Source organism: Callorhinchus milii, unplaced genomic scaffold (assembly GCF_018977255.1).
Source record: "Callorhinchus milii isolate IMCB2004 unplaced genomic scaffold, IMCB_Cmil_1.0 Scaffold16, whole genome shotgun sequence".
Taxonomy (NCBI): Eukaryota; Metazoa; Chordata; class Chondrichthyes; order Chimaeriformes; family Callorhinchidae; genus Callorhinchus; species Callorhinchus milii.
The window spans coordinates 4152114-4178459 of record NW_024704757.1 but is presented as its reverse complement, the minus strand read 5'-3'; the positions used below and the strand labels follow the sequence as shown (position 1 = coordinate 4178459).

At 42.9% G+C, this 26346-nt stretch overlaps 1 protein-coding gene across 2 annotated transcripts in view; it reads left to right on the top strand.

Annotated features, from left to right (window-relative positions):
- Positions 1-234: 234 nt before the first annotated feature.
- Positions 235-26346, top strand: part of brd8a (bromodomain containing 8a) — a 52787-nt gene continuing 26675 nt past the window's right edge. The window contains exons 1-13 of one of the 2 annotated variants that reach the window (XM_007903475.2): positions 235-274; positions 6499-6595; positions 7216-7285; positions 7771-7820; positions 7942-8064; positions 8516-8596; positions 9262-9326; positions 12254-12360; positions 13499-13723; positions 14078-14222; positions 23858-24114; positions 24601-24939; positions 25495-25687. In XM_007903475.2, the coding sequence (XP_007901666.1) occupies positions 256-274; positions 6499-6595; positions 7216-7285; positions 7771-7820; positions 7942-8064; positions 8516-8596; positions 9262-9326; positions 12254-12360; positions 13499-13723; positions 14078-14222; positions 23858-24114; positions 24601-24939; positions 25495-25687 (1771 nt within the window). In that variant the 5' untranslated portion in view covers positions 235-255. Of the gene's footprint in view, positions 275-6498; positions 6596-7215; positions 7286-7770; positions 7821-7941; positions 8065-8515; positions 8597-9261; positions 9327-12253; positions 12385-13498; positions 13724-14077; positions 14223-23857; positions 24115-24600; positions 24940-25494; positions 25688-26346 lie in introns of both variants that reach the window. The other variant, XM_042341063.1, reaches the window with a different exon arrangement.

Sequence of the window (26346 nt, the reverse complement as noted above, 5' to 3'; positions counted from 1 at the left end):
ATACCCGCCCAAAGTAGCCCCGAATGTGTGCGGCGCCGCCTGGAGGCGGCACGTGGCCAGGTCAGCTCAGTGCTTTTTAAATTGGGTAAGAAAACGTGTGTTTAAACTTCAGCAGGTTTCAATTAAAACGATTTTTTTTTAAAAAATGTGGTTCCGCCGCACAGGCGCCGCGAGACAAAACCCGCCCAATTGGGCGTGAAACCGGCCGCCCCGCCCCGCCCGCCCGCCCCCAGCAGTGAGCGGCATTCTGGGAAGATGGCGGCTGCGCCTGGGAGTGAGTAACAGACACTGTCACACACACACACACACAGCAGCACAGACACACACACACACACACAGCAGACACACACACACACACAGCACAACACACACACACACACAGCAGCACACACACACACACACACACAGCAGCACACACACACACACACAGCAGCACACACACACAGCAGCACACACACACACACACACACCACACACACAACACACACAGCAGCACAGAGACACACACACACACAGCAGCACAGACACACACACACAGCAGCACAGAGACACACACACACACAGCAGCACAGACACACACACACACACACAGCAGCACAGAGACACACACACACAGCAGCACAGAGACACACACACACACACACAGCAGCACAGACACACACACACACACACACACAGACACACACACACAGCAGCACAGAGACACACACACACACACACACAGCAGCACAGACACACACACACACACACACACAGAGACACACACACACAGCAGCACAGAGACACACACACACACACACAGCAGCACAGACAGACACACACACACACACACACAGCAGCACAGACACACACACACAGCAGCACAGAGACACACACACACACACAGCAGCACAGACAGACACACACACACACACACACAGCACAGACACACACACACAGCAGCACAGACACACACACACACACACAGCAGCACAGACACACACACACACACACAGCAGCACACACACACACACAGCAGCACAGACACACACACAGCAGCACAGACACACACACACACACACAAAACACACACACACAACACACACACACACACAGCAGCACAGACACACACACACAGCAGCACAGAGACACACACACACACACAGCAGCACAGACATAATATAACATGTAGGAGTAGGACATTCGGCCCTTCGAGCCTCTGCCCCGCCATTCACTCATGACTGATCTTATAATAATAATAATAATCCTTGCATTTGATATAGCGCTTTTCACGTCGGGAGGACGTCCCAAAGCGCTTCACAGAACACACTGTAAAGTGAATTGACTATATTTGTGGGCGAACGCGGCAGCCAATTGCGCACAGCAATGTCCCACAAACAGTCGTAGATTGAAAATGACCAATTTATTGTTGTTTTGTTTTGGAGGGATTATTATTAGGCTCTGTGTGGAGTAAGGAAACTTGCCCAAGGTTTCGCCCTCTGCCTGGAATTGAACTCAGGTCTCTCGCTTGCAAAGCGAGTGCTCTAACCACTGAGCTACAGGACTTCTAATCTAACTCCAGCTAATAACCTGACCCTGCCTTATCCCCATATCCCTTAATCCCTTTTGCAATAAGAAATCTATCTATCTCAGTCTTGAATATGTTCAAGGACTGAGTATCAACAGCCCTTTGGGGTAGTGAGTTCCATACAGTCACCACCCTTTGAGTGAAGAAGTTCTTCCTCAACTCAGTGCGAAAGGGTTGGCCTCTGATTTTAATAATAATCCTTGCATTTGATATAGCGCTTTTCACGTCGGGAGGACGTCCCAAAGCGCTTCACTGTAAAGTGAATTGACTGTATATATTTGGGTGAACGCGGCAGCCAATTGCGCACAGCAATGACCCACAAACAGTCGTAGATTGAAAATGACCAATTTATTATTGTTTTGGGTTTTTGGAGGGATTATTATTAAGATTGTGACCCCTGGTTTTAGTTTCTCCAACCGGGGAAACAATCTCCCACTATCTACTCTCTCACGCCCTTTGATGATTTTATAGGTTTCTATAAGATCCCCTCTAATTCTTCTATATTCTAGAGAATATAGGCCCAAATTGATCAGCCTCTCCTCGTAACTCATCCCCTTCACCCCCGGTACTAACCTAGTAAATCTACGCTGCACCCCCTCCAAGGCAAGTACATCCTTCCTTAAATGAGGAGACCAAAACTGCACACAGTATTCCAGGTGTGGTCTCACCAGGGCCCTATACAGTTGCAGCAAGACTTCCCTACTCTTATACTCTAATCCTTTCATAATGAATGCTAACATACCGTTCGCCTTCCTAATTGCTGCTGCACCTGCAGACTAACTTTCTGTGATTGGTGTACAAGGACACCCAAGTCCCTTTGGACGCAATACATTCCAATCTCTCTCCTAAAAAAATAACCCGCTCTACTGTTTTTGCTCCCGAGGTGGATGACTTTGCACTTCCCTACATTATACGTCATCGGCCACCTACCTGCCCAATCACCTAACCTATCTATGTTTCGCTGCATTTTTTTAATGTCGTCCTCTGTGTTGACACTTCCTCCTAGTTTTGTGTCATCCGCGAATTTAGATATATTAACTTCGATGTCCTCATCTAGATCGTTGATGTAGATGGTAAATAGCTGAGGCCCAAAGACTGATCCTTGTGGCACTCCACTAGTCACACCCCACCAATCTAAAAGGACCCGTTTATCCCTACTCTTTGTTTCCTACCCGTTAACCATTCCTCAATCCACGTTAATATGCTCCCCCCGATTCCATGGGCCCCTATCTTTTGGACTAACCTTTTGTGCGGCACCTTATCGAATGCCTTCTGGAAGTCCAAATAGACCACATCCACTGATTCTCCCTTATCTAGTTTACTGGAAATGTCCTCAAAAAACTCTATGAGATTTGTCAAACATGACTTCCCTTTTGTAAAGCCATGTTGAACAGCTTGACCTCGTGATGAAAGCATGGGCATTCTGGAAGATGGAATTAAATGGGCCATAGGGTCTTCATTGGAACTTCTCTTGGGATGCCTTGGTAATCAATCTAAAAGCGCAGATTATGAAAAGTTTTGATAAGGTGGATGAGAACACCACTTGTTGATGAGTTTAAAACAAACTATCCAGTAGCAGATCTAAAAAGGTTGTTTATTTGGAACTTCTTCACATAGAGGGTGGTGAGAATGTGGAACTCACTGTTGGAAGCTGTAGTTGAAGAAATTGTATCAGTGTGTTTAAGAGGAAATGAGGGGCAATGGAATACAACAACTTGGATTTATATAGTGCCCTCCATGCCGGACGGTGTCTCAGAGCGCTTGAATAGAAGGAAATAAATGGACTAGGTCAGGCGAATGGCCTGCTTCTGTGCCATGGCATTCAATATAATTCTATGAATTTGTAATATGATTGACCTTTCCTTGCGGAGAGAGGTAAGTGGGATGTCCTTCGAGCTGAACCGGTTAAACTGCAGCTGTAGCACAGCATACATTCTGCGGTCTCCAACCTTCACTCTTGCCAACCTGCACCTATTACTCTCAAGAATTAGGTAAGCAAGCTGATTACCACCAAGGAGAGTATGCACATTTTAGGAAGGGAAATTTTCGTGTGTCAATGACACATATTGAATTCAATCTGATTTGGATACTCTTAAAGCATGGTGATGAGTTTCAGCACGTGTCAGACAACCGGCTGACCAAACAAAAAACATATCATTTATAATTGCAAAGATTCCTGTAAAATGTTTTTTTGTAAATGATTTATTTCAATATTCACTCAGTATTCTGTATGATATTTTTGGTAACAATAAAAAAGTAATACAGTATAATAATAATCCTTGCATTTGATATAAGAACATAAGAATTAGGAGCAGGAGTAGGCCATTCGGCCCCTCGTGCCCTGCCCCGCCATTCGATAAGATCATGGCTGATCTTCTGACCTAACTCTAATTACCTGCCCTATCCCCATATCCCCTAATCCCTCTATTTTTAAAAAATCTATCAGTCTCAGCTTTGAAAATGTTCAAGGACTGAGTATCTACAGCCTTCTGAATTTATGAAATTCATAATTTCATAAATTCACTACCCTCTGAGTGAAGAAATGTTTCCTCAACTCTGACCCTTAATTTTAAGACTGTGACCCCTGGTTATAGATTCTCCTACCAGGGGAAACAGTCCCTCAGTGTCTGCTTTATCAGCCCTTTATGAATCTTATATGTTTCAATAAGATCTCCCCTAATTCTTCTGTACTCTAGAGAATATAGCCCTGGTTTATTCAGCCTATCCTCATAGGTCAGTCCCCTCGTCCCAGGAACTAACCTACGCTGCATCCCCTTTAAGGCAAGTATGTCCTTTTTTAAATAAGGAGACCAAAACTGCACACAATACTCCAGGTGCGGTCTCACCAAGGCCCTATACAGTTGCAGCAACACTTCCCTACTCCTGTACTCTAAACCTTTTGCAATGAACGCTAACAGCCGTTCGCTTTTTTAGTTGCTTGCTGCAAACTAACTTTTTGAGACTGGTGTATAAGGACACCCAAATCCCTCTGAACACTAACACTATCTAATCTTTCCCCCTCTAGAAAATAATCTGTTTTTCTATTTTTGCTACCTAGGTGAATAACTTCACACTTCCCCACCTTAAATTCCATCTGCCACCTACTCGCCCACTCCCCGAGCCTATCTATATCCCGTTGCAATCTTTTTGCATCGTCCTCGGAGCTTACTCTCCCATCGAGTTTAGTGTCATCCGCGAATTTAGATACATTATATTCAATGTCCTCATCTAGATCATTGATGTAAATTGTAAATAGCTGAGGCCCAAACACTGATCCTTGTGGCACTCCACTAGTCACATCTCCTGCCAATTCGAGATGTTGACTCTGCCTAATCTTGTTATGGTCTTCCAGGAATCCCATAACGACATCTTTAATTAAGGACTCAAGAATTTTCCCAACCACTAACTGGTCTATAGTTCCCCATCTTTTCTCTCCCACCCTTCTTAAATAGTGGTGTTATATTTGCAATCTTCCAATCAATGGGAACTGTTCCAGAATCCAGAAAATTTTGGAAGATCAAAGACAAGCCATCCACTATCTCAGTAGCCACCTCTTTTAAAACCCTACGATGTAGGCCATCAGGTCCAGGAGATTTATCAGTTTTAAGATCTGACAATTTACCTAAAACCATTTCTTTACTAATATTAATTTCCCCAAGTTGATCGCTAATATTGTCTTCTTGGTTCCCCTCTATTCTTGGTAGGTTTTCAGTGTCTTCTAAGGTGAAGACAGTAGCAAAGTACTTGTTTAATGACTCTGCCATGTCTTTGTCCCCTACTATAATTCCCCCGTCTCTGCCTCTAACGGACCCACATTTACCTTTGACAGCCTCTTCCTCTTTATATATTTGTAAAAACTCTTGCAGTCTGTTTTTATGTTCCTCGCTAGTTAGCTCTCATATTCTATTTTCTCCCTCTTAATCACTTTTTTTGTTCTCCTTTGTTGATCCCTAAAGTTCTCCTAATCCTCGGGTTTACTCCTCATTTTAGCTGTTTTATAGGCTTCTTCCTTTAACTTTATACTTTCCCTAACTGCTCTAGTTTGCCACCTTTCCGGTGGCATTCTTTTCTTCAAAGGAATATGTGCTCGCTGGGAATTTTGCACTGTCTCCTTAAACGTCTGCCATTGCTGGTCTACTGTCAAATCCTTAGTCTAATTTTCCAGTTTATTTTAGCTAAATCCTCTCTCATGCCAGCAAAGTTAGCTCTACTTAAATTTAAGACCTTTGCTTCGGACTTAACTACTTCTCTCTTGAACTTGATGCTAAATTCCATCATATTATGATCACTTTGCCCTAGAGGCTTAAGTTCCAGTTTGCTGATCAGCTCTGCTTCATTACACAAAACAAGGTCTAATATGGCCTGTTCCCTGGTTGGCTGCTCGGCATACTAATCTGGATAATTATCCCTAATACATTCTATAGCACTTTATCATGCAGTTGAGACATCTCAAAGAGCTTCACAGAATATATGGTAAAGTGAATTGAATGTATATTTTGTGGGTGAATTGCTGCAGTCAATTATTATTGAGGGATTATTTTTATTGAGGGATTGTTATCCCAGGAAAGCGATCTGCCAATCGACTAACTTACTGCTACTACCTGCTAGGTAAATAGAGGTGTGTGGAGTAAGGAAATTTGCCCAATGTTTCGCCCTGCCAGGGAATTGAACCGGGTCTTCTAGCTTGCGAGGCGAGCGCGCTAACCACTCTACACTGCATTATAGGATATTACGTAAAATTGCGCGAATAATTTCTACTTATGCAATTAAGGTTAAGGACATATAGTAAACATTAAGCTGTCACAAATGATGTAATCAATGTTACAAATGTTACTAGATCAGTAAGTGTGTAAATTGCTAAATACTTGCCTGAAAGAAGCCAGTGAGAGGCTTTTGCTCGTGTAATAACTGCTTCACCATTCCTTTCCAAGAGCACAAATTGTTGAGTACAGGTCCCACAGAGCCATGGTCTGTCCGAGAGAAACTGTGTCTGGCGTCTTCAGTGATGCGGAGTGGAGATCAAAACTGGTAACTATATTAATGTGACAAATGGGTACTAATACTGCACATATTTTCAACAAGACATTTATTTAGCTAAGACGTCTAATTTAAAGTTTAACTAATGTGTGGAATACAACTAAGATTTCCTGTTGTAGATTCCACAAAAATTGAAACGAAAATTGAACAAGGGTTGTCACATCAGGTACCTAATGTAATCAGTTTTTGATGCTTAAAAGTCTGTGTCAGTGTGTCAAACTCCTAAGTAATTGCTTATAATAATAACAATCCTTGCATTTGATATAGCGCCTTATTATGTCATCAAGACGTTTCAAAGCGCTTCACAAGATCTACTGTTCACAAATAGTCATGGAGTGACCAATTTTATTTGGGCGATTGTTGGACAGGACACCATCTATCTAGAACAAAATAAAAGTTGAATAAAAGCCATTTTAAGATCTGGAAGGATCTATCTTAGTCTATCCTTCAATCTTTGTTTTTGACACTGGCTGCCTGAAATGGATTAGTGTTCCTGTTTCCCCAAAACTAAATTGCCTTGTCTTGCTAACCACAGAAATGTGAGCAAAATATTGGAAAGCTTGTTTTGTGTGAGATTCGTGTGAAGCTTCAAGACATTTTTTTTTTGACAGGGTTTCAGTCAGCAGGGCAATCAAACCTTTTGCAGAATCTGGGCGCCCACCAGACTGGTTTTCACAGAAGGCAAGTCTTTAATATTTAACTGGTTCTGTAATTTGACATCACATTTTGGTACTGCAGTTTATTAGTTTTAATACAAATGTGGTTTTAAGCATTGCTTTGGTTTTAAGAGTTGGAGCTGAATATTGTTTGGCATAAATTAGCGACAAAGAATATATGTTGGCCACAACTAAATTTTATTTCCTGCCACAAGAATCGTTTTCATTTTTAGTTCAACCCCACTGTAACACACACGAGCCATAATTAGTAAGATGATGGACTGCAGTTTACTAGAAGTGAGTGTGGAAAGCTTGCTACTTATGTCATGCAAGTGTATCGAGGCTCTGCAATGTCATCACCAACCCCAGAAGCGAGAAGCGCTGTTATAAGAAGTTCATAATACAGGATATTGCAGGACAACACTGCATGTTGTTTTTCCTGGAATGCACTCTACCTGTTATTCATGTTGTACTTGTTCCAATGTTAATAGCTTGTGCCGTTGCTTCTAGCATTGTGCGTCACAGTATTCAGAGCTGCTGGAAACTACGGAGACTCCCAAGTGAGTATTCAAATGATTTTTGATCTTTATAGATATTTTTACTTTTATAGTATTTACCGAACAGAAAGTCTCGAAAGCGTGTGCTTACTGATTGTGAAGATCTCCACCATTCTCTTTGCAGACGTAAGCGCGGTGAGAAAGGAGAAGTTGTGGAAACCGTGGAAGATGTAATTGTTCGTAACCTCACTGCTGAGAGGATCGACGAATTGAAGAAACTTATCAAAGAGACTCAGGAGAAATATAGGTTAGGATTTATTTATAATAATTTTCCCACCAAAGGCAAATAAATGAACTTGTTCAAATGGGGGAGAAACATTGTGGTGCTCTGAGATGCTACCCACTCTATTGCACTCCCACACCGGAGCTGTATTGGTCATGTCATCCTTTACAAACCCCATCTTAATATAGGGCCATACTTCTGGATTATATTTTAATGTACTGTATGTGGGACACTGCTGTGTGCAATTCGCTGTCGTGTTTCGCCCACAAAATATACAGTCAGTTCACTTTACAGTATACTCTGAAGTTCTTTGAAACTCTTGAAGACGTGATAAGGTGCTCTATCAAATGCAAGTATTACTATTGAGTAAACGGAAAGGGTGAAAAGGTTGTTGAGGCATGTGGTACCTGTTGAGAGTATTAATGTAGTCGGTGAGCTGAGGAGTTTTAACTGATTTTTATGTGTATTTTTATAGAAGGGTCAAGAAAGAAGCTGAGCTGATCCAGGCTGGTCAGTTGGACAGTAAACTTCAGGAAACTTGGAATGACATTGCTGCGTAAGTTTTATGAAGAGAAACAGTTAACCATTTTCAATTTTACAATTTAATAGTTAACTAAAGTCTCTGAATATTTGTGTTTCTGTCTGACAGCCTCCCACATAGACGGCAGTTTTTCTGTGTTTCGTCACCTTCCACCTTGGTTTCTCCCAACACCCGCTCGCTTTTCTTCCCAACTCCATAATTCCCAAAGTCGATCTGATTCAAAAGTCCCCCACCCATTTCCGCACCTGTCCCAAACTCCACATACCCATCACCCAGTCCTTATGAGGCTCCACCTGTCGCAGAACGGATCGATTTCACGATTCACCTTCAAAGCATTTCATATCCTATCGGCTCCCTACCTCTCCAACCTGTCGACACTACATGCCCCCTTTGGTCAGCTGGCTTGTGGATACTGCATACCCCTCGACCACTCTGCCATCGGCAGCGGTGCTTTCACCACTACACCCCCCAACCTCTGGCACTCCTTGCATTAATCCCACCCCCTCTTTGACTATCTTCAAATTGCATCTGAAGACTTCCTATTTGACTGTGCCCTCTGCTCACCGATCCTTTCCCCCCGGCTCGGCGTCAAACTCCACCATTGTTTAGTGCTGCGAGACACTATATAAATGCATGTTGTTTTTAAACTAGACTCGGAACTATTAGTTCTTTCTTTGCAGGAAGAAGAAACGAGAGGAGGAAGAGGCTGAAGTGAAAAAACGAGCAACAGAAAGTGCCTATCAAGGTACGAACCCTTCGTAAATTAATATTTCCATGACTGACTGCAGCTGCTACCACTGTTCCTATTCTGCCTTGAGTGCCCGCAGTCTCGGCCTGGGCCATCATGTCTAACTCAGAATAACAACAGTAGTTACTTATGTTACAATGAAAGCCACCACCTTCTGTCTCGACCCCCAACTTGCTGGTCACCCAGCTCCCCCTCCCCTGACCACTACTGGCTAATGTCATCAATCAGTCCCTCTCCGGATCAGTCCCTGCCCCCTCAAAACTGCTGTCATCACCCCCCTCCTCAAAAAACCTTCCCTAGATCCCTCAAACCCCAGACACTACCACCCTATTTCTAACCTGCCCTTCCTCACAAAAGTCCTAGAACTCTTTGCAAATCAACTTCGCGCACATCTCCTCCCACTCTGTCTTTGAACCCCTCCAGTCTGCCCTGCCCACAGTGCAGAGACTGCGCTTGTGAAAGTCACAAATGACATATCCTCCCTATCTTGACCAGGGCTCCCTCTGCCTCCTTGTCCTCCTGGACCTCTCCACTGCGTTCGACACAGTTGATCACGCCATTCTCCTCCACCACCTTTCCTCTTGTCATCCACCTCAGTGGGACCACACTCGCCTGGTTCGAGTCCTACCTCACGAACCACCAGCAGTACATCTGCATAAACGGCTTCTCCTCCCGTTCTCACCGTTTACCTGCGGGGTACCCCAAGGATCCATCCTTGGCCCCCTCCTCTTTCTGATCTACATGCTCCCTCTTGGGGATGTCATCTGCAGACGTGGGGTACACTATGGAGATGACACCCAACTCTATTTTTCAACTCTCTTTGCGACCCCCAGTCCTCTGATGTTCGTCAGCTGCCTGTCAGATCTCAGGGCCTGGATGAGCGCAAATTTCCTTCAGCTGAATGTTGACAAGACGGAAGCCATACTCTTTGGCTCTCGTCAACGTCTAAAATCTCACGGTTCTCAACTCCTCCACGTACCCGACCTCCCCCTAAAACTCTCTGAACCCGTACGCAACCTAGGCATCAGGTTCAACCCCCAATTATCCTTCCTCCCCTACATCCGGTCCCTCACCAGCAACGCTTTCTTCCACCTCCGACACATCGCCCGTCTCCGCCAATACCTCCCTCCAAAAGCCGCTGAAACCCTGGTCTATGCCTTTGTCCCCTCTCGGCTGGACTACTCTAATGCCCTCCTCGTCTGTCTCTCCTCCACTACCATCCATAAAATCCAAATTATACAAAACCCTGCCGCCCACATTCTCACCCGCACCAAACTCCGCTCCCCAATCACCCCAGCCCTTGCCAGACTGCACTGGCTGCCTGTCCCAGAGAGGATCAACTTCAAGATCCTCACCCTTGTCTTCAAATCTCTCCACTCCTCTGCACCCCCCGTCCTCTCTGACCTCTCTCCTCAAAACAGTGCCTATTGCCTTCGTTCCTCCAGGTCTGGCCTCCTCCTTGTCCCCTGAGTCCTCCGCTCCACCCTCGGCGGCCGTGCCTTCAGCCACTATGCCCCGAGGCTCTGGAGCTCACTTCCTTCGCCTCGCCCCCTCTCTTCCTATTTTCAGGTCTCGGCTGAAGACCTTTCTTTTCGACCGCACCTTTGGTCACTTTCCTTCCCCTCCCCCTGGCTCGGCCCCGGGATCTGTTACTGTGATGCGCTCTGAGATGCCATCCGGCATGGAGGGCGCTGTATAAATCCAAGTTGTTGTTGTTGCATGTGCACTACACTGCTCCATTGAGCTATTCCTATAAGCATTCTACACCCAAGCCAAGATAAAATTGATCAGTCAGCCAGGCTGGTCAACGCATCATATTACTATGAAGGTCCCTCAAGAACACAAAGTTCAGGATCAGTGAAGCCAATTGTGTGCTTTCACAACAAAATCCAGAGAGGGATTAGGTAATTTAGTAAAGAACTAGGATGAAACATGGGCCATTCCTAGCCTATGTAGCTTTGTCATGTATTGCAAGATGAACATCACTTTTGAGCTACAGGGGCTAATAGTTCTATTCCTTGTGGGTGTTCCTTTCTCTTTCAGAACTGATGGTCACATTTGTTTAAAAAAGTTATTCATATATCTGTTCGTAATATTTTCTTGTGTCACCAAACATACCCACTCCCACGTAGTATGGCGTGAGAGTGACAGTGAACTTGGGTTAGCAGGCCAGGCGTTGTGGACAAGCAGAAATGTATGCATATTATAATTAGCTATTTGTATTTCTAAATATCTACAAGTTGTTGTATATTTGTTTTGAAAATCAAAGAATATTACAGCACAGAAGGAGGCCATTCGGCCCATCATTGCCTGTGCCGGCACTTTGGAAGAGCTACCCAATCAGTCCCACTCCCCGCTCTTTCCTTTTTAAGTACCTATCCAATTCCCTTTTGAAAGTTTTTATTGAATCAGTTTCCACCACCTTTTCATCCAGACCGTAACAACTCTCTGTGTAAATAAAAAGAAATTCTACTCATCTCCCCTCTGGTTCTTTTGCTAATTATCTTGAATCTATGTCCCCTGGTTACCAACCCACCCGACAGTGGAAACAGTTTCTTCTTCTCTACTCTTATCGAAACCCCTAATAATTTTGAACACCTCTATTAAATCTCCCCTTAACCTTCTCTGCTCCAAGGAGAACAATCCCATCAATCCCAATACTAGTCTCTCCATATAACTAAAGTCTCTTATCTCTGGTACCATTCTGGTAAATCTCTGCACCCTCTCCAAGGCCTTGATATCCTTCCTAAAGTGCAGTGCCCAGAATTGGACACAATACTCCAGCTGAGGCCTAACCAGTGACTTATAAAGGTTTAGCAGAACTTCCTTGCTTTTGTACACCATACCTGTATTTATAAAGCCAAGGATCCCATATTAAGAAAGTTTAATAATATACTTTCTTGTGAAAATACTTTTTCTTCCAGCACGGCAAGCAGCTAAAAATACTCCTAAAAGAGTGAGCCTGACCATCCGTTCCTCCTTGGAATCGAGCTCACCCGGAATGGATTACTCTGTGGCAGACACAGCACAGGCGAGTCAGGAGAGCCATACAAGTGTATGTATGAGATTACCTTTCCTCTGGGATGCTTGTTCAGTTTGATATTTTTGCTGAAACAACAACAACAAGATTCCATTTATAGAGCGCCTTTCACGTCGGGAGGACGTCCCAAGGCGCTGGACAGTTGGGTCAGGACCCGAGCAGGGGGGAAATGGTCAGGGTGAGGGGAGGGAAGGAGGAGGGGTTAGAGAGTTGAGAGGGGAGCTGAAGGCACGGTCAAAGAGAAAGGTCTTGAGACCGGTCTTGAAGGAGGAAAGGGAGGAAGCGGCGAAGGCACTGGGGGATGGAGTTCCAGAGCCTCGGGGCTGAGAGGCTGAAGGCCCGGCCACCGATGGTAGGGCGGTTGGGGCGGGGGATGTGGAGCAGACCAGAGCCAGAGGAACGGAGGGTACGGGCAGGTAAGTATACAGAAAACACAGAATATATTGAGTCCTTGGGATGATTCAATTGAGATTCAGATCCTAATCTGTGCTGCAAGAGAGTATTGAATCGTCACAGAAATAGTGAACAATGAACTGAAAGCTAATGAGACTAATGATGCATATTTGAGATGTCTCGAAAATCCAGTTAATCCGGGCAAAATGCTGCGCTGAATGGACTCACTCGGGCCTTCTGTGTCTTGAGCGGCTCAATTTAGCCACCAGGGGCTCCAGGATGTAGCTGGAGGCTGGTCAATCAGTGGGGGGCGCTGGACGTCCCCAGGGTTGTGGGGGGGGGGGGCAGCCGGACACCTGGCTGCACATATGCACAATAAATCAGTGTATCTCGCCATTTTATGGATTTTATTTTCTAAGCCCTTCCAACACAGGGCTCTACATAAACGCAAAATACCTGCTGAGTGTTCCCAGCGACTTCTGCGAGTATTTAGTTCGATCTCAACCACCATGTTAGAATGTACATAGAAGTCACCGAAATGCATTTGCAGGGTACTTACTAATATCTGATATCATTGAGGCAACTTTCCCTTCGTTGTTCCCTGCCTGTCAATACCCCTTAATAATGCCTATAAGTCTGCAGATGTACTTGTCCTGGAGATTAGTCTTATGTACTGGTGTATGTAAATTTGCTGCTTATTTAGAATGGCTTATAAGAGTTTTCTTTCTTTGTGCAGCTGGTGTCAATGAATATTGCAAGCGCTCCTATCATTCCCCTGATCTCAGCCCCTGAGATCCCTGGACCTCCTGTCACCTGCACTGGCCTTGAAACCCCTGCGACTCCAGTTCTGGAGGACTCGCCCCAGAAAAAGTTACTGGGGCAGAAGGCCACACCTCCACCCTCCCCGCTGTTATCAGAGCTCTTGAAAAAAGGCAACCTCCTGCCTACCAGCCCCAGGCTTGTAAGTAACCAATCGTAAAGTTAATCCTGTGGCAAGTACCATATCTTCTCACTGTCACTGTTTTCTGTGATATGCACATTGTTTTATGACTCTTGTAAGCACAGAAACCAAATAACACTTTGCTACAACAACACATTGATCATACCTCCCTTTCTAATACTGAAACTAGGAAATACTTTATATAAAATGAAAATCAATCGAATGAGGCTAGTGTTCAGTTGCTTGCTCATCAGCGATCCGGGAAGCTACCCCATGTGAAGGACGCTATATAAATGCGAATTATAGTTGATAGCACTAATAGGCACTCTGTTTTTCCCTATATCCTCTTCTCTCTCCTCCCCCCACCATTTTCAGGTCAGTGAAAGCGATCTTCAGCTGACCACCAGTCATGTTGTTGGTTCCGGTTTTCCTGTTGAAATGGGAACAGGTGTATCGACTCTCCACGTTCCAGAACTGCAGCTTTCTGGCACGAGTATCTCAGTTTCACCTGCAGCGACAGGTAATGCTTTTACTTTTTTTATATATATATATACATATACATATATATATAAAATTAGATAACATTTGTAAGGACAATATTGCCAGGAGTGATAATTCTCTTTGTTGCAAATGGTCTCATGATTTTGATAATGCAGAGGAATCGTCATCAGTGATTTGTTACTATTAATTACTGTTGTTCTCTCATTGGCAGCACAATGTGACTTTAGAGACAGATGGGATATGATGCTTTTAATACGGTTATTGTTGGGCGATGAGCTCTCATTATAGCTGTTACGTAGGAATAGGAGTAGGTCAATCAACCCCTCAAGCCTGTTTTGCCATTCTATTAGATCATGGCTGATCTGTACCTCAACTCCAATTACCTCAACTCCAATTACCTGCCCTTGCCCAATATCCCTAGATACCCTGACCTAACAAAAAATCTATCCACCTCAGTCTTGAAACTCCATTGAAATTCATCTGCCACAGTGTGCCCACTCACTTATTCGGTCTAAGCCCCTTTATAACTTCCTGCTCCCATCTACACAACTCAGTGAGCCTCCTTTGTGTCATCTGCAAATTTGGATTATATATATGTATGGTGAAAAGCTGAGGCCCCAGTACAGACCCCTAGGGAACACCGCTTGTCACGTCCCTCCAATCGGAGAAACGTTCCCTTTATCCCAACACTCTGTTTCCTGCCTCTCGACTAATTACAAGCCACGTCACAAGGTTACCTCTGAATCCATGCCCTTTCGTTTTTGCTAACAACCTCTTCTGCGGAACCTTATCAGATGCCTTCTGAAAGTCGATGTGGACGACATCCATAGACACTTTCTTTTCCACTGTGTTAGTGACCTTCTCAAAATTTCAATTAGAGTCACCGGACATGTCCAAGGCCATTAGAAAATTGTGGAAATCGTTGCCGAAAATTGCGGGGAATTTTGACCAGCTTTGTGGGAAATTATGAGGGGTTGATTGGTGTTATTGAGATACATTTTACTGCCAATCTACATTTCACTTTATTGATAACAACAATAGAAAATTACATTTTATAACTTCTTTCACGTCAGGAGGACGTCCCAGGGCGCTGGAAAAAAATAAACATGAAGAACTATCAAATTAGATTGTTGCAAAAAAAATTATGAATGCTTTCTTAAATAAAAGCTGGGTGGCCCACTGGGGGGAGGGGGGAGGGCAGACAGAGACAGGGACACCAGTTAAGGGCCTGGAGATCCCCCAAAATACAGCATTGCTCACCAAGCTTGTCAGTGTCCTGACCTCCTCCTGCCTCTCAGGGCCCACCACCACACTCAGTGACACAGAGAGAGTCACACACTCACGGATAGAGAGACACATACACATACAGATAAAGGAGAGACACACGGGCACATTCACACAGACACTCATAAGCACACACGTAGAAGAGAGACACTCCTATACACCCACATACAGAGGAGAGAGACACGCATACACACAAACACATAGCGATGCCCATTTCCCGCTCGAGCTGCACTCCGTATGTATGTCCAGAGCCACTCCACCCAGAGTGACGGGTAAACAGCTGGCAGTGTTGCTTTCAGTGCAGGAAGCTGTTTATAGTGGGATCTGCGGAAAAATTGCGGACGCACTTTTCTATAGGCCCAGGATATGACCTACCCTTCACAAATCAATGCTGACTCTCTTTGATTAGCTCATATTTGTCCAAGTGCTCCGTCACTCTGTCCCTGATGAGAGATACCAGTAACTTGTTCAACTTTACGTTAGATGACCTAAAGAGATGGAGAAAATGTTTTTTGAAGCGATTGATTTAAAAACCAACTTGTGTGTTTGTACCTCATTATGCAAGACGCTCCCTCAAAATATAAATCCCAAACTGTTTTGTGACTATTTGCTAAGATTTATGTCTAACATTCTCACTGATGTGCTTCAATATCACGCTCTTATGATTTTCTTAATTTGTGTCTTATTATTTCACTGAGCAGTATGACTGTTTTGTCCTCCAATTCTGTAGTGCCATCAAAAAAGGAATCAATTTATTAGCTTTACCAAGTTATACAAATATAACGGAAAACTGGCATTTTGGTTGAAATGAAAATTAAGGAAACCAGTAAAATAGTTTTAGTGGTTCTGAACTCTAATTTTGAATCCTCTTGTAACTAGCTTGGTTTTCTGTCACTATTTAATTTAATTAAAATGATAATGTTCACTATGTTAGGAGGACATTTGTGATGTGATGTAGCTGATATCTTTAAGTGTGGCATGTGTGCAATATCTGACTTATTGTTATATTTGTGAGGATCTATTTTTGTTGGGTTTCCTTTGGCTTCACAACAAATCTTTCTTTACAAATACACTCTCACTGTACTTTGCAGTAAATCCTGCGAAGTGCTTTAAGGTGTTTGATGATGTGATGAGGCATTATATCGAATGCAAGGATTTATTCATTCTATTTGTCATGTTTTGCATATCCTGCAGTTTTTGCCATCTGGTGTTCTGTTTTCCTTTACATATTAGAAAGCACATGCCCTTCTGTCAGAGAGTGGCCTTGGCTACCTTCTCTCATGTCTCTCTTGAACCAGTTGCTCAGAGGTAGACGTGAATAGCTCTGGGCAAACTCCGAATCTCCATTCAGTACTTCAAGCTGATGATCCTTGTGAGAAGAGAGATATTATCCAGCACTGTGCCCAGGAATTTGGGCACTTTTCTGTTATCAATGTGACAGACCTCTTATCTGCATTTTGAATAGACAACTGCAAAAACAAAATGAAAGGTGACTTTAGTTTTCTTTATTGCTTGAAGTGAAGCCAAAGTTGCTTACTAAAGACAGCATTTGGTACCCTTTGTTTGGTTTTAACTCAGGAAGTTTACAGATCAGATCTTCATAGCAAATATACAGAACAGGTGTAACCGATTCTCTATTACCTGAACTGTTCAGGTTTATGATTGAGTAGATTGGATTAATTCGACTGCAATTTGTTTCTCTGTGTTTAAATCTGGAATGCAAATGGCTGCATAATAAACCATCAATTCACTTTATTGTATAGTCTGTGAAGCGCTTTGAGACGTCTCAAAGACGCGATACGGCACTATATCAGATGCAAGGATTATTATTATAATCTCTATTATTTTGGGGAATATTAACCCTTTGTTTTAATTCCAAAAGCCATGTCCAGTGTTAATCTTTTCTTTATCCTTTTTAATAATGCACGGAGTATCTTTGACAAAATGGGAATAAGGGTGCACTTCTCATTAAGTCTTGCCACTAAAATTGTTCTTATTCCCAAATGGAAAAAGAATTACAATTTGGCATAGTTTTGTCGTGGACAGTGTAAAGGTTGGATGTATTAATTATCATAATGTGCAGTGACCAGAGAAATATCGGATGTGTCATTGTGTGGGGTACCGCAGATGGATACATCAAGTCACTCCTGCTATGTACAGTACCACAAAGGATATGTCTAGTTGTTATCCAGTTTGCACCATAGACGGGTAGGGTAAGGTATGGGTAGATTTAGTCACTTCCATCGTGCTACTATAGCTGGGGATCGGACTAGTCACACTCATTGTGCATGTTGCCACAGGCAGTTTAAAGTCTAGTTGCTCTCCTGAATATAAAAGACTTAAACACCTTGGCACATTGTTCTAGGTTTGGTTTTCATCGGGAGTCGTACTACAAAATGCAGAATTGTTTTAAAAAGTCGTTCTCAGCAGGATCAGCAGCTATTAGTTGAATAGTGTAAACGTAGGATGTGTTACTCCCCATAATGTGCAGTGACCAGAGAAATATCAGATGTGTCATCATGTGAGATACCACAGATAGAAACATCTAGTCACTCATGCTATGTGCAGTACCACAAACTGCATAAGGAAAAACTGAATAAAAAAAAATGCGTGTTGAAAATGGCTCCTGTTGCTTGTCTGCATTAGCTTTGTGTGTTTCTTTGTGCACTTTATGTTAGGAGCCCCTACTCTATCAAAGCTTTTGGAGGCCGGCTTCTCGCACTTTACTGCACCTCTTGCTCCCTTCTCTGCTGTCAGCACTGAGCCGCCATCTCCAGATAAACCTGTGCAAACTCTCGCTGACCCGGTGTGTTCAGCCTCCACAGTGACAGTGACGCAGGAAAGCAGCGGGACAGGTCTGTCATAAGGCGGTCTAACCTATCACTGCCAGATCTCACAAACCTAGAGTAACCTCATATCCTGTTCATTTTAAAGATTGTCCCAAACTTCTAAATCTGGATGGAAGGGATATTCTAGACAAACTGATGGGAATTCACATAAAGGTTTTCTGAAGATCCTTTAATGATAGCATCAAATTAAACTCTGGTGGTACAAAAAATACTACCTTAACATTTAGGAAAGCAGACAACACAAATATACAACATTAGCCTAATCTGGAGGATTTATTATTGACTTTAAGTCGTTCCTCCTCTCCCCCCCCCCCCCCCCACTTTTAGCTGTTTTAAATAGGGTAGTTTTGGTGACACACTTAAACTATCTTGAGAGGACCCCCATCACTCCATGATAAATCAAACTTAAACAGGGCTTTACAAAGAATAATCCTGCTGGAAACCCCAAAAAACAATGAAATATTGTAGTAATGAGGAATAGAAAGATGGTGCATCAAATCTCAGTTCCAACATGCTCTGCCACAAAACTAGGGAACTGCACATTGGCTTGCTGTACTTGTGGTTAACAGAAGAGGTTGCTATTTGAAATGTGGAGTTAGGAATTGCTGCAGTACATCCCACTGTATGACAGAAGGAAGTGTAACACTTTTGTTTTTCGTGTTGTGGACAAGTACAAAGGTAGTGTTGTTTTGTGGGTCAGCCTGGCTCATTCAGTAGCAGTCTTGCCTCTGAGTCAGAAGGTTATGGGTTCAAGCCCCACCTTGGGAGGTCGAACCAATATAGGCCTTCGCTCCAGGGTACTGCTGGCCGGAGTGCCGCATTTTCGGAGACGCCATCCTTCGAATGGGATGTTAAACCAAGGTTCTGTCTGCCTGACCAGAGGCAGTTAAAGATCCCATGACATTGTTTGAAAAGAGAAGGGAGTTTTTTTCTGTATTCCTAGGAATATAGGAATTGCTAGACGAAAAAAGGCCCAGGTCCATCTGGTCCACCTTCTACCATCCTGGTAGTCGCATGCTACAGTAATGGAGATGTTGATAGCAATTAATTCTGTATGGATTAGTCTACCATCACAGTGGAAAGCTTTGTTTCCTATTTGCCTAGTTTTTCCAAGCATACTACACTTGACATGTCTCAAATTACTCGTAACTGTATATATATACTGTATATTGTCCTGGCCAACAATCCCCAAATAAAATTGGTTACTCACTGCATTTGCTGTTTGTAGGACATTGCTGTGCGCAAATTGGCTGCCATGTTTGCCCACAAAACTTTACACAATCAATCCAACTTTACAGTATATTCTGTGAGACGTTTTGAGACGTCTTGATGATGTAATAAGGTGCCATATCAAATCCATAATGATTATCATTTTATTTTTCTGTTTAGCTAAACTACCTGATTTTTTTGTTAATTATGTAATATTGTTTTCAGGTTATCCTCTTTTACATTCACTATAATTATGCCTCTGTTGACCCCACTAACTGATCAGGAATACCACACGTTTTCTTCATGCCAGGAGCATTCTGATCAAATACTTGTGTTTAGGCTTGGCAGCTTTAATTCTATATTCATGGATTTTCCTTTTTTTCCCCAAATCAAGAAATTTGAATTCTCGTTGTTAAACAATGTACTTTACTATTGTTTGAACTAGAAAAATGTCTGACTTCCAGGTTATATGGTCACCAGGGTCCTCGTGTTACTTCCTACAAGCAACGAGCCAGAAGTGCCGTAAATGGCACAGCTTGCGTGTAGCACCCGTGTGCAGTATGTAGGAAGTAACCCCATGACGACCCCTTCAGGGACCACAAGTCAAAGATCACTTTGTAGTCTTTGTAGTCAAAGATCACTTTTTTTTAAAAAATGTATCAGTCCAAAAAAATTGTGGGCAAATCTTCAGTCCCTTTGCCCCCTCCTGGAACTCTCATCTGAAAGCTCTCCACCTCGTTCTTTCGCTTTGCTTTAGATCCTGTCTGAAGACCTAACTCTTTGACTGTGTGTTTGACCACTATCCCTTCCAGTTCAAGCTTCTGTTCAATTTGTAAAATGCTTTGAAATGTTCTCCCAATGTGAAAGGTGTTGTATAAATATAAATTGTTATTGTTGATAGCAGGATGCAGCCTGAGGATAGTGTAACAAGAACAGATTTCTTACAGATTGGATTCTGGTTATTGCTGGAAACACAAAAAGACTTGGACAAATTGATCAAATTAGTGAGTAAGCTGTAGATTTCCTGTAATTTGGTGTAGGCTTCAACACCACTGGTTTAGCAAATTATGGTTAATGGTGCATTTGACCTGCTTCATACAAGTTCAAAAGTATTTCTGAGATAAATATGGAGGTGTGGTATAACTTGTTATTGTACTATTCTGGTCAAGATCTTGTAGAGGGCTAGCAACCAGACAACATGTCTTTCATAACCTGATCAAGAGTAAGTTTTCACCAAGTTCACAGATCCATAAGGCTGTGGACCGTATTGAAGGCAGGAGTAAGAGATGGTGTTACTCTGCTTGTTACCAGTTATAGTATTCTCTCAGTGGTTGATTATAGCACAGAAGGTGCTGATGGTGACAATTCTACTCCCAATTTATAAAGCTGTCGTTGCCATGTATTTGCCCCAAAGATTTTGATGTGATTATGAAGCCAATGTTTATAAATTAAGAAATCTTCGAAGCACTTTAGAGTAAAATTTAAAAGCAATTATTGACCAGATCTTCTCAGCACTGAAATCTTACAGTTGACATTTTGGTAAAATTCCCCATGTGTTTCACATAAACATGGAAAGATTATCCCCTCCAGAGGATATAAAATTGGAGATTAGAATCCATTGTATATTTAGGTAGTTCAGAGTACATATACAGTAAACCCCCAACTTGGAGGTTTATTGTAGCTCAGTGTTTAGAGCCCTCGCCTCGCAAGCGAGATACCCAGGGTGAAACCTTGGACGAGTTTCCGTACTCCACACGCCTGATAATAATCCCTCAAGAAAAAAACTTGGTCACTCAACCCACAACTGCTGCCGCGGTTTGCCCGCAAAATATAATCAATTCACTTCACATTATATTCTGTGAAGTCCTTTGAGACGCTTCAAAGACATGAAAAGCGCTATATCAAATGCAAAGATTATTATTAACTTACCGGACTCTGGGTATCCAGAATTCATACCAAATTTCCATGGGTATATGGACTCTGGCCACCCACTCTCCTGGCGCCCAGCTCCGCTTCACCGCGCTCACTGCCTTCAGTGACAGGAGATATCCACTTGAATCAGTTTGAATCCAGCTTATTCACTATCTTCTGTTTACAGGATTCAAACAATTACAATCTGGTACTGACAGGTTTCAGCACTGAAGCTGGGAAATGCTGACACCGGCATTGTAATTACACTGATCTGGAATTCCAGCCCACCGGACCAGATCCCCCCCGCCCTATTGTCCTGGTTAGCCAGGGTTTTAGTGTCTATTTAGTGTTTTGCCCACAAAATTCAGTCAAATTCATTTTACAGTATATCCTGTGAAGCGCTTTGAGACATCTCAACGATATAAGGTGCTACATCACATGCAAGGATTATTATTATATTTAAATACATAATTGGTGTTTGCCCCAGCATTGTTCTGTCCCAAATTTGAAAGATTTGTAACTCTTATTCTTAAGCACCAAAAGAAAACATTATTAAAAAAGACATAATTTGAAATGAGTAAACTGCCCACGTGTGCTTTGATCACTGTCATATTAATGTGTCCCCCGTCCACATATATATCCAGAGAACCATATCAAATGTCCGCTAAGTAAAGTCAGATGTCTAAAGAGTATTAACAGATGCAGCCAAGAGGGCCTTCAAAAGGGAATAAGATAAAATACCTTCAAAAGAATCAGAGGTGTAGGGAAAGGGCAGACAAGTGGATTGCTTGAGGGAGCTGGCACAGACACAATGAGCTAAATTACCTTCTTCTGTGCCGTAAATTTCTATGGTTCTAGTGGGTGTTTCTTTACCCTCTTTTGTTTTTTGGGACAATCTTTAACTGCATTAAAGGGAATGTGTGGATTAAAATGCAAGACAAATGTCAGCCATTATTTTACATTGGTGCGTAAGGTCACAATTTAATAGGACAGTTGCCATTGTTTTGTCATCTTAATAACAATGTTCTTGATAAAAAAGCAAAATGCTTGCACTGTGCTTAAACTCCCGATAGCCTGTGCTACGCAGTGGTAGGTCATTGTTCATATCTGCAATAAACAACATGATGTTCCCAATTTCCATTGTGGCCCAATGGAGAACAGGTGTGAAGTAAAGGGAGAGTCACCAGTCTCTATACCTTTTGTGGTTAGTTACAAATTGCCATTGATGGAGGCTTTTGAGCAGCTTTCCAGTGTCCTCTGGCTATAGAAGGTGAGGTGCACAAGAACATAACATGGAGAGAAAAGAAAAGCAAACAATATTGTTACAACAGTACCTTTTTTTTACATTCAGCAGGTTTTCGTTCTCTCATTTTTATTTAGACTTGCTCTTGTACAAAAGTTTCTTGTGAGTGAATTTTGCAGTGGGATTGTCACTGTGATGCAAGGTGCTATACAGTCTTCAAAACAATAGGAAGTGTGCTGCTATTATTATTTGGTTGGTCATATAACCCCGCAAGCCAAAGCTCCAATGAGCAATAGAATAATAGCTGTACAAGGAGCTGGAAGCTTGCCAATCAGTATTCACAATGGCTAGGTTAGCGTTTCCTCAGTGCCCATTCTGGGGTCCCCAAGATTTGGCTCTTGCCAACCTGCATCTAATGCTCGGTGAGCAGTGCGAAAGTTTCCACTCTATTCGAGACAAACAGAAATTTCCTACATATGCAGGATACTCAGCACTATGGTTTGGATACTCTTAAAAATGATGATGGGGTTTCCACATGTGTCAGATACCTGGCTGACCCACCCCCAAAAATCTGTTATAAAACTGGAAAATCAGTTTCAAAGGAACTAACCGTTTCTTTTTCTTGTGTCAGAAAGGTCGTTTCCAGAGAGAGTCTGGAGGAATGTTCCTTTGCTGCGTTGTGGTTGTCTCGTGCTTTTTGTTTCATGTTTTTATTTCTCACCTATTGGGGCTGAGCTCGTACTTTTGAACATATTTGCTGAGAGAAATTGGTGCCACCAAGACAGCAGTCCGTTGTGTTTTTGTGTTTGATCAGTGCAAAGCCAAAGCTCTCTCCAATTTCTTCCAGTTTCTTCCACAACGTGAGCTGAAGGTATCTCCTCCTGCACACTGCTCCTTTGAGCAGATTTAGCAAAACTGACACTGAGCAAGCAAGCTAGATTTTAGTCTGATTGCCTGTTTTAAAATTCCAGTGCTTTGTTGTTGCTTGAGTAACCCGACTATTCTGTTATCAATTAATGCATTTCAGGGCTCAGAATGTGTGTTGACATAATCAAGACATATTGTATAATGTTCCTTGTCTACAGAATATGTGGTCAACATTGAAGAAAGTATGTTTCCTTTTGGAAAATCACTGAATTCTGTTTTTTATTCTTGTAGTTGAAGAGCCCACAATTTGTGTTCAGTTAGAGAGCTGTGTGGAGCAGCCATCCCTCTCGACGCCTGGAGATCTCAGTACCTACTCTGTGTTAATAGACTGCGGAGAAAGCAAGTGTCTACCAGGAAGCAATCTGCAGGTTACAGGACCACGAGAAAGCATTCTAGATCATCACCAAACAAAAGAGCTGGAAGTTCATGTAGACAGTGGAGTACCCAGCCTGGAGAACTCAGACATCCTGGCAATCATTCAAGATAAGGTAACCAGTTTTCATCTTCCAATGCTGTTTAGATTTCTCCCCCCTTTTACCTTCCCCCCCCCCCACACACATTGTTTTCTTGAATCAGAGTGTGGACAAGTGAGCTTGGCCTTTGCCTGGGCTGGTTTTTGGGAGGTTTGTGAGTGACACTGCTCTGGATAACGAAATAGCCCTTTTAGTGAGTCAATGCTGGAGTCTCACTGTGCTGCAGCATGGGTTTGTGTAAGTGATCATGATCATCAGCAACTAGTTATACAGGACTGTTTTGGGGTTGCATTTTGCCAGATGTTAGTTATGTCAGGAATTATAGAGTCAGGACAGGTGTATTTGCTTGTATTGCATTTTGTTTAATTACTTTTGTTCCATTATATGTGTATTCCTCAGCTATAAGACTGTCAGGAGACCAAAGGAAGATGCCACTTTTGTTGTGAAACAGGCTTTTTTGATAAAAATACTGGTGATGAACCTTTTTCTGCTATTTTTTAGGTCAAAGAACCCAAGGAGCTTGTGCTGCCCCCAAATATTCGAGACCAGGTTGCTATCAGTGACATGAGTGCTACCTCCTTCTTACGAGCAGAGTCTTCGGAGATCACTATAAAGCAGGAGGCTGAGGAAATCAAGCCACAGATGACAGACCTGAGGCCCAAGGAGGAAGCTCAGATGCTTGCTGAGTCAATTGCTGAGAAGAAAATAACAATCAAGCAAGAACCGCCAGAGAGAGTGGAGGAGGAGGGGGAGGATGAAATTTCAAATGTAGAACAGGTAGAACGTGTGGTTAGTGTGGTCAAAACTGAGGAGTCCACACAGCGGGGGCCAAAATCCCAGGTAAGACACTGGAGGATGAACAAAACTAACCTTGTGACCTGAAGGGCTCTAAATACATACATATTATTGTTGTTCATCACCTCCAATCTTGACCCTTCCAATGCTCTGCTCACCTGACTCCCCAGATTCTTCCGACACAAGACGCGGACCATCCAGAGCTCTGTAATTCATGTCTGTACCTGGTGCAGGAGAGAACATACCTCTCACTTGGCTGCACTGGCTTTCTGCCTTCTGTGGATCAAATTCACCAGCCCCATTCTCTGGAACTCCATCCTGGATTCCCACCATCTCACCCCTTCCTTCCCCATCTTTAAAACCGGTCATAAGACCAATCTATTCGACCGCAATTTCAGTCGCCTTTCCCTCTCACTCTCCTCAGCTCCCCCCACCCTCAGCTCGGGCTCCCAGACAGCAATTCCTGCTGTAAATTGCTGTTGCTTGGTGCTAGCTCGGGAGTCATGCTGCACTCAAAGGGTTAGTATTGAACTTCGCTGAAGCCCACGATGTGCGAAGTTACAGATCCGTTTCGCTAAATGCTATCACTTTGCTTTGTAGGCACTTTCTGTAGATCATCATTTGTCCAGGAACATTGCACAAAGCAAAAGCACCTTGGAGGAATCCGAACATCTCTTTCCCAGAAGTGCGATACAAAGTAAAAGTGCATCTGAAGAACTGGGACAGCCCTCTCACAGGAGCATAGCACGGAGTCAAAGTACTTCAGATGAAGTCGTACAGACAGAAATTATGGGTCAGTGGAACAGTAATAATAAGTAGATGGTATTCACAATGAAATTACAAGGGTGCAAAATGCTGTTTTTGCATTTATTTTATGTGTTTGTGTATGTATATACTGTATATATATATAATAATGCTTGCATTGATATAACACCTTATCACATCTTCATTTAAATTGCTTCCCCGATTTCTGTCAAACCACCCCAACCTTCTGACTTTGTTACAGCCACCGCTGCTCTCTGAAATCCCAAACCCGGGCTCTTGAGCGCAGATGGCACAAAATCGGTCTCACGGTTTACTGCAGGATGTGGCTCAAACATCTTTGAACCTACCGCCTCTCCCTCACACAAGCATAAACTGCCCCCCCCACTCAATCCTTGCTTCAAACACAAGTGCAAGCACGTCATGGACTTCTTCATCTCCAGGATAGACAACATCCACTTGGCTACATCCTCCCCACTGTTTATCTTACTTTTCTTCTGAATATTATACTTTTTGCTGTTTAAAAGCTTTATTTTAAAGTTATTTGACATATAACCTTTAAGTAATTAAGAAGAAATCACATTCAGTTTTGAAGCAGTCAAGTATTAACTGATGTTTCAATATTAAATGCAATTTCTATACCTAGCGTAAGGAATCCGTGTCGATCTATGCTCATTTATACTAGTGGGT